The sequence below is a fragment of the Acanthochromis polyacanthus genome, chromosome 7 (genome assembly GCF_021347895.1).
Source record: "Acanthochromis polyacanthus isolate Apoly-LR-REF ecotype Palm Island chromosome 7, KAUST_Apoly_ChrSc, whole genome shotgun sequence".
Classification (NCBI taxonomy): Eukaryota; Metazoa; Chordata; class Actinopteri; family Pomacentridae; genus Acanthochromis; species Acanthochromis polyacanthus.
In genome coordinates this window covers 22077761-22086961 of record NC_067119.1, presented here as the reverse complement: position 1 = coordinate 22086961, position 9201 = coordinate 22077761, and the positions used below count along the sequence as shown (strand labels likewise).

Below are 9201 nucleotides of genomic sequence, written 5' to 3'. Positions count from 1 at the left end.
GCACCCTTATTCTATGTTCCTTCTGTGCACAACTCTATCTGGTAAAAATTCAGGTGGATGGAGAATAGATGGGAATTGATAATAAGAATGTCACCAAAATTGAGATTTCAACACAATAGAAATGAACTGCTTTATTATAGAAGCATTCTCTTATTTTCATTATTAAAGATATACAGTGTTATTATTATTACTGGCACAATAAATGCAACTTGAAATCATTGGAAATATCACAATAACTTAATAAAGATTAATTTAAAATTCACTTACCTCTACTACCAATATCTTCATACATTATAATAATAACATTAGGCTTATCTTCACAGATCATAGAAAATAGACAATAAAAGTGACATTCACAGACACTAGGGTCATCAAAAATCCCTGAAACTTTTCTAAAACTCAAACTGTATTTATCTTTCATTTTGTGTATGGCTTAGAAAACACAAATAAGGTAAAACAGTGCAAATGCTTAGCTTCTCATAACAGCAATCTAAATAATAGCTTTTTGAATAGAAAACTAAATATGGCTTTAAGTGCAATGATCTTGAAGACAGTTTAAGCAGCAGAGTGTATAACATGAATAAAATCTGTCCATTGTTTCACTGGCTGCAGAAAACCTGATCCAGGTGAGGATGCATAGATGACCGTCATCTGAAGAACTTGTCAATGGTGATGCAAGGACCGAGACTTTTAGCTTTTTTAGAAGGAGGAGAAGAAGGCGAGTCCCGCCTAAGTCGTGAAAGGGACACAAATAAACAAGTTACTACTACTCTACCCATAGTATATAAAATATGCAGACGGGACCTATCAGCATTTTATAAAGCAAGAATCTCTGAACAAGCAGTCTCACCTTTTGCTTTTGCCTTTACTCGCTTGCCTTGACAGCAGATGTCCTCTGTCTACAAACAGAAACAGACACTTATTGACATGGATAGAAAAAAAACCCCTCCATTGTCACCTCTTCCCTGACAAAAAATGACATCCATTGAGGAGGTACACAATTGCAGCACCTCTTCAGGAACATAAAGAGTGCAATTTTCGGAGGCAGGCTTGTTTAAGAGGAAACCAGGGAAACAGTTCATTGTAGGAAATGAATAGGTGAGAAAGTGATTTAGCCATTTCCAAGACCGGGGCAAAGGGAGCCCCATGGGGTGAAATGAGATGTCTTTTCTCGGTCTGAATCAATACAAACTTCTCACACAATGGCACTGTCAGTAAATAACAAGGTCATAGGCCACTGACACTCTGCCAAAGAGACATTCCTGCTTTAACTCAAAAGATGTCACAGAGCCATGACTTATAGACACTGCTAACAGGATGGTGACTGTCATCAGCAGAGATGGACTCAAGATCCACACAAGAAACAGTGACACAATTTCAGCCCCTGAGAGTCCAATGAACAAAATGATTAATTACTGCAACAATATTTTGATAATACCATGTCAAAATGTGAACAGGTTTCTCTTGTACCTACCTACCTGTTCAGCACCAAGAAGCAACTAAACGCAGTTTGTGACTGAGCTGGTGAACATAATGGAACATTTAGGAGCTAAAGAGCAACATATTTCCCTCAGCAGCTGGTAGAGCTAGAAGAAGAGTGAATATTGGCCTTACAATCAACAGCTCCAAATGAAGGATAACGTAGCTCTGTAGCTGTTGGAAGTGTAAATAAGCAACTATTTGAAGACATTTTATTTAAAAGGAGATAATATACCAACATTATGTTCACATCTTGTTTCCAGTGCTGTCAAAGTGGCAAAAGCAAGCAACTAATGAAGGTTTAATAATGCAACACAATGAAAAAGTGTAAAGAATGGGGTTTGTATTAAGTGAGAAAGTGCTGAACAACTTCATTTAATAAACTTACCTTTGGTGTTGGCGTTTTTGACTTCAGGTGGATTTATGGGAGATGATGTCTGTCCCCCCAGCTCATGTAGGACCTGCTGGTTCAGGCAGAGGTCAACATGGTGGTTGAACACAGTGAGGTCATCAGTTTCCTGAGTCAGCTGACACACAGGACAGATGAGGACGGGACCTTTACTGTTGCATGACTGAGGCTGTTGCGAGGTCACATCTTTGTTGTCTCCTTTAATCAGTGGACCTGTTTGAACAGGACTGGTTTTCATGCTGTGTTGGCCTTTATGAGGAGAATCTGTTCTCAGCTCTTCACTGTTTTTTGACGTCTCCCCTTCAGCCTCACACTCCCCTCTCCATCTGTGCACTACTTCACTTTCTTTATGGTCATTCTCCAGGTCCAAGTCTGACTCGCTGTCAGAAGCCGTGCTTTGGTTTGGTTTTCTATCGGGATCATTAAGACAGTGGTCAATGTGGCTGTTAAAGATGTTCAGATCGTTCGTTTCCACCCGTCTGAAACAAACGGGGCATGTGAGGGTTTCTGATGACGTCCCACCACAGCCTGAAGTGGATGCGTGGGCCTCTACAGGAGAAACAAGCTCATTTTCTGAGATATCTGAGGCGGTATTTTTATTCTCGTTTGCTTTTGTTGACAGTTTCACAGCCTTTTCAGCACAAATGCTTCCAGAAGTAATTACTGAAGCATCTTCTTCAGGTCCTTCCTCTTGTTTGCTTCCATTTGCTGCCTGGAGTTGCAATCTTTTGGCATGAGCCCTTTGGAAAAAGGACTGTTGGGGTTCCTTACCAGCCTGACTCTGCTTATTCCTCCAGGGAACTTCCTCTTTATTCTGACACTTCTCCACAAGTAGAGGACACACAAGTGGTGAGGTTGGGAGGGAGTGATTCTCTTTCTCGAGGTTTTGTTGCATGACTTTGGAAGAGCCACTACTTTCTGTCTTGCCTGGCTGAAGGAAGCCAATGATGCTCTTCTGCAGGGGCTTTTTATCATCCAAACTGACAAAGGCGGAAACTCGAACACCTACAAGCACAAAAATAAATTATCTGGAGAAAACGTCAAAATGAATGCCAGCTGTGTCATTTTTTTCCACATGCAGTGTCACAGATCATTTAGATTTATTTCACACGAGTTATATTAATTGATATGTCAGTTATATTGTTATATCTAATTACCCATGAGCCTCAGCCTGAGTGGCTGGGGGCTTTCATTTTCTATTTCCGTTTTCAGCAGGTCCTTAGCAACAGCAAAGATCTCATCCACTGTAGCAACAGCATACAGCAGCGTCAGTGCCCTGGTTTTCACCTCGAAGTTCACGTTCTTCAGCTTCAGTGTTACCGTTTTAGCCTTCAGAACAAATGAGACACACAGTGGAATTCACATTAGGAAAAACAGTTAAGGCCATTTCTGTCTGCTTTCCAACAACCTCCTAATTACCGACATAATCAATGGCACTGTACGGAAGAGCTATAAATAGAAAAGCGATGGAAATCAGTATAATCTCTCATATCAGTGATTGATTTGTCAGAATGCATTTTGTGAGTTTTCATAGTAATGTGATCATCTCCCAGGGAGATACTTCCAAGGCTGATAGTAGCCCCTGCTGTCTCTTTAATGGCCCTCCATTTCCTTCAGCTATCAAGGCCACATCGGGACCCAGGCAGGGGGGTGATGGTTGTGCCAAGCCATCCAGTCTTTACTCTATCGATTCGCAAAGGAATGGACAGGTTCAGGTAATTGTATGAGACTCTGTTTGGAGTCTAGGTGATGCTACGAAGGCCAAGAGAGGCCATTCTCTCTTTGTTATTTGTACAACTATGGTGTGTTGAGTATTTCTGTTCAAATACCCCCAGTGCTTGGTACTCTTTGCTCAGTCTGAGACAATCACATCATGTAATGGCAGCAAGATTCATTCAGACAATATCACAGCAGTTACGAAATCTAAACGATGAGCATACAATATACTGAGTTGATTTTACAAGGATAAGTAGCCAAAGATATGCATAAATGTGTTCATGTAAGACACATTAACAGTGCGACCCTCATTCTGTACCTTCAGGTTTTCTTTCTTCATGTCTTCTGCGAGGTCTTCACAGAGCTCCCTGCACAAAGAAAACTGCTCCTCAGCTTTACTCAGTTCTCTAAATGTCCTGTAAAAACAAAGCATCAAGAAAGAGTGAGGCAGACAAGAAATTCAGTGAGTCAAGAGGATGGACTCTTCTAAAAAAATTCAGTCAGTCAGTCAGCGTCTATTAACGCTGTATTAAAAAAACAAACCTTTCTGTGCTCATGCTTTTTCTTTCTTCATGCCTGCAAGAGAGCAAAGACAGTAGTTAAGATCATTTTTTTCTTAATCAGTTCAGTTGTTCTGAATTATATTTTAAAGGCCATACCTAGCAATAAACGTGGAGCCCAAACCAAGAGACACCTCCATGAAATGATGCCAGGCAGTCTCCGAGAACAACAACGACAGCAGTGCCATCTGCTGGCCAAGATGAGAACAGGTACTGATGCTCAGAGCATTCAGCATCTTCTCGCTCACTTTCCCGATGCCACAAACCTGAAAAATATACAAGCACATTGTTACTGTCGTGAAATAATGAAACAGATTTTCTTTCTACAATCTTTCTCACATTTGTAGAACATCACACCCCTTTATCCAAAAGCATTTACTAAATCAAACACACGACTATCACCTTTCCATACGTCAGTGTTCTATACTTAAATCTACTTGATGAAATAATACATGACAATATTTAGGAACAAAAATATAGTATTCACATTTTTTGCACAGTAAAAACTCGATGCTATTTATAAGACAAATAAGAAATCAATAACTAAATTAGTGAATCATTTTCAAACATAAGATAAAAATGTGAGAAACACACTGAGCTTGATCAGTTCCTCCCTTTTCAAACAGCACAGTGTCTATGAATTTTTTATGGGGGTTTTGAAATAAGCTTCAGGATTTTAACATTTTAAGCCGTCTGATTCTTGCAGTGGAACCACATTTTCCATTTTAATCCTTTCAAACCTCTCAGTTAATCAATCTTGTTTAGAGCTGAAATCCTTAGTGTGAGACAAGCAAAACACAGATTTTAGCACACCTTATTTTCCATCAGCTACACGGTCTAAACACGAAAGGTCGTGACTCAGAACTAAACATCGATCCGCTTAATTTATTAATCTGATACGATTAAAAATTTAGCTGGGAGATTATGACTGCTGGAACTGACGCGTCACGATCAGCTGATGGTTTTACTGCAGAGGATGTCTCACTCTGTTGTAGCTGCTGGAACCAAACTCTGCCCGTAGACTAAAGTTTGAAAGTGATGCATCTCAAACCTCATCAGTAATCTTTGGCTGAGTGCAGCCGGTGGTGTGTCAGCTTGCAGAGAGACACAAAGCTGAAAACAGCAAAGGTTTAAGCTGCTAGCTCAATGTTCAGTTCACTGATCTGGTGCGCCAAAATAATTTGTCACATATGGACACTATAAATTTCACTCACATATGCGAGGGAAACACTCCCAAGCACATGGCTCTGCTTATGCTTTAGTTTCAATGTGTACTGTACTTTGCGAACTGGAAGAGTCTTGATGAAGTCCATGACGGCCTCTCTGGTGGAAGGGAGTCTGTACTGGCCGTTGGGCTTGTTCTTGTCACTGCACACTTTGGCAAGCATCGTGTTTGGAGCAATTCCTAGAAGATTAAAAAGTGTGATTGGAAAGAGCATTTGTAAACAAACATGAATAATGTTGATCATAATTCTCAAAGAAATGTGTTGGGCAGACTTTTTAGACTTGGATTATTATTGTTGTTATTATTGCTGAGGAGTTTTGGCATTGTGAAGAATAAATAATACTTGTGAAGTGCCTGTATTGTATAATTTCTGCATGGTGTTTTAGTTGAAAAAGTGCTAGAGTGGTGGCTGTGAGGGGGAACTTATGCTAGAAAAGAAAATATTGTATATTTGAATATCTGTGCTGATGAACATCCCATAAATTAACTATTCAAAATAAAGGGATGTATACATGTTAAGATTTTTATAATTTACTCTTTCTATCTCACATACGGCTTCTTGTAACTGCCAAATATATTGCAGTATTTCATAATCTGGACATGTCCAACTGCATGACACTCAGTATATTGTCTATTATTATTCAATTATATCACTAAAATACAATCATAATGAAGGACCATAAAATACAGTGGTTTATTAGTAACATCAGCGTGGTTTTCTTTTCACCTGCACTGGCTGTCAGTCTGGTTTTCTGCTCAATACGAAAGCGCATCTCCCTCACAGCCTCCTCAACAGACGTCCCAAACACCTCGAAAGCATCACCAGCAGCGCCTTCAGAGCCCGGCAAGCCGAGAGAAGAGCTTGGGCTGTCTTCAAACAGCACCGGAGAGAGGTCTTTCTCCTCCAGCGCTGCCTCTGGGGGAAGCTCAGTCTGTTTGTCATCTTTACAGAAAATAAATCATTTCACAGAATGAGTGGATGGATTTCTGGAGTATGAAACTTAGCAACTTCTATACCAAACATTCCAGTGTCTGGTTACAAAATTACCATCACACCACACTATGTATTCAGTCTACATTTTCAGATGAACAAGCCCTGCCTGTAGCGATGCTTCCAGTGCGATAGCGGTGTGTACGTGAGGACTCTGGCCAACTCTGCCGCTGTTCCAGGTGGTCTGTAAAATCTAGATAGGCTTCATCCAGGCTCATTGGTTGGAAGTGAGGGTCATAGTCTGCAAAAATCTCCCGGATCTGACAGACAGATAACAATTTTATGAGCATCTGTTAGCAAGGAGCCACAAAAAGGCTGCTCAGCACTTCATTGTGTCTGTGTGTGTGTTTTGGCATCGCTCTTACCTCATCACTCACAGCTCTGTATTTATCAAAGTTAGTTGGAACAATGACTAAGTTTGGGCAGAGTTTCTTTGCAATGAAACCAGGCATAGCAGCTCGAACTCCATATTTCCTGGCATGGTAGTTAGATGTTGACTAAAAAATAAAAGGAGGACATGTAGATTAAACACTTGAAGAGATTTGGATTTCATATCCTAAAGTCTAATGTTGATGGTAAATTGGTTTTGAAGTCATACTAGAATTACAGTAAAGTAGTGTTTAGTTGATGTAAAGTACCCTTATACATACTATAGGGATTAGAGGACTTTCTGCTACGTGGTTAATGGATTCTAGTGTTTACTCGTGCTTATATTCTTTTATTTATGCCATCTATGCTGCCCATTTTTTCAGGTTTATACCTTTATTATTAGATTTTTGTCTTTCAAAGCAAATCACATCAGCTTTCCGTGAAATGAAATACTATACAGAGAAGAAATTTCTGTTGTGATTAATATTTTACTTATGTCCTATCAAATCTTCTCTGTAATTAAAAAAATTGTGACAAATAATGTGACAGAATTTTGAACTCTGTGACCTGTAACGCAGTACTGACACTTACGTTAATTACCCTGATTTGATTGTGTTAAAGCAAATGTGAGCACAGTCTGTTATGTCTGTGTTTTCTTTTGCTTTACAACACCATAAACTGTCCTAGAAATTTCTTTCATAAATGTGTCAGATTTTTTAGACTACATTTTACAGTCTTTAAAAATTCACATTTGTGTATCAAAGTCATGTATGTGTCCATATATACAGTGGAAATAATGCTTTTCTGCTTTAAAATGGCTTAGACCTAACTCTACTCTCCTGCTTCCTTCAGAGTATGTGGCTATAAGAGGTCTCTGTCCACACATCTGCATCCCTCCCAACTGTTCTTAAACGCAGTAAAAGTATTTTATGCTGCACAATAGTGAGTTTATTATTAGAGTTATTCAGCTATATATGTTTGAATTGGAAAACTGATGGTGAAGAAGAATAAAGACACGGAAAGCAAAATCCCACAAGTTGACAGGATTGGTTCCTTACGTTTGTTAAAAATTCGGGTGGTCAGAATCCATGTTTTTGCATTGCAGCTTCATGGAGGAGATGCTTAATCATGACAGCTGACTGCTTCTTTTGCTCATTATACATCTTCTGGTATACAAATAAAGAACCTGCGAACATGCTAACAAGGTGAAAAAACTAACAAACTTGATTTTCACCAAAGGGCATCTTTAACTCACCAGCATACTCATGGATCCTACAGCCATCGGCTTGTCCTTCAGCTCAGGACAGTCTCTCATCTCCACAGCAGCGTAGAACGCATCCATGTCCACATGTACAATCACACGGCTTAGATCGCGACTCATCTCCAGCGTTGAGGCCGTCCTTTCCACCTTAACAGAGATTTAATGAAAAACATTTAAGTAACATGATGTTTAAAATGAGTTTTATGCATCTCATCATATTTGTCTGCGTGTGTACTGAACAACCTCCACAAAAAATTAATTCCAACTGCAACCAGGAAAGTCTATAATATGTCATACTTGAACTTGTGCTTTCTTTAGCTGTTGCTCTGTGATCTGTGCTTTCTGGAGCATCATTTTCTCAATGCGCAGGTTCACCTGCTGCTCCCTCTTCAGCTCATTCTCGTAAAACTTGGATCCCTGCAGGGGAAGAACAAGGGCAATGAAGAGTTATATAAACTCAGTAGCACAGCCATAATGAAAAGCTGCAATATAACATTTATTTTTGTGGACTGTATGTCATTACAAAGAGTCTGTAAAATGGGCTGTCACAGTTCCTACAGTCCACAGCACACTGCAGTTTCATTTGTACTTTCCTACACATCCTTCTGTGAAAGTTCTGCTTACACGGGTGAACCATTCATCTTCTCAGAGATCATTTGAGCAGATGACCAAGATTACACATGTCTTTGATGATGTATCTATGGTATTTTGTTAAAAGAATGAATTTAACAAGCGAGCTGAGTACCTTAGATGACTCCATGATGATCTTGTTGATTTTGTCCCTGTCCAGACCCTCCATACCAGCCTTGTTGTCATTGAGCGCCATCCTGGAGAGGAAGCCCTCTTCTTTAGTGGATGTAGCCCCATTTTCCATCATGAAAAAAAAATTATCCTTGATGGTAAAACTGACGTTTGCTTTCAGGTGGTGTGATCCGATGTTTAACGATCGCGACTCTACTCCAAACTTAGACGATACAGCTCTAACATGCTGTGTGTCCCATTACATGTGCTCCTTTTCGAGTTAGACCAGACAGCCGACAGTATTTCAGGAAAAGGTGGGTTTCCCCCTCTGAATAATAACGCCACAGTGAGTGAGACCGCTCAGCTGTCTAACGACCATGTCCCTACATGTTTTGAAAAACTGACGACACGGATTTTGGCGGCACTTCCGTGGTACGTCATCGACGAAGA

The 9201-nt window shown here is 39.9% G+C and overlaps 1 protein-coding gene across 1 annotated transcript; it reads right to left on the bottom strand.

Annotated features, from left to right (window-relative positions):
* Positions 1-99: 99 nt before the first annotated feature.
* polk (polymerase (DNA directed) kappa) lies at positions 100-9201 on the bottom strand. The gene is made up of 14 exons (XM_022193160.2): positions 8756-9201; positions 8308-8427; positions 8005-8157; positions 6746-6877; positions 6490-6640; positions 6117-6332; positions 5445-5569; positions 4264-4430; positions 4148-4180; positions 3924-4020; positions 3046-3217; positions 1868-2893; positions 851-899; positions 100-729 (listed from the first exon to the last, which is right to left on the bottom strand). Exons 1-14 carry the CDS (start codon positions 8885-8887, stop codon positions 648-650), a joined length of 2655 nt encoding a protein of 884 aa, XP_022048852.1. The 5' UTR covers positions 8888-9201; the 3' UTR covers positions 100-647.

What these genes read in the sequence shown, in the direction of transcription:
- polk (XM_022193160.2), bottom strand. Translation starts at nt 8,887, where the DNA reads ATGATGGAAAATGGGGCTACATCCACTAAAGAAGAGGGCTTCCTCTCC. An exon ending in CACTGGAAGCATCGCTACAG is followed by an intron (nt 6,333 to 6,489) that starts GCAGGGCTTGTT and finishes TTTTCTGTAAAG; the next exon opens with ATGACAAACAGACTGAGCTT. An exon ending in GGCTCCACGTTTATTGCTAG is followed by an intron (nt 4,181 to 4,263) that starts GTATGGCCTTTA and finishes GCTCTCTTGCAG; the next exon opens with GCATGAAGAAAGAAAAAGCA.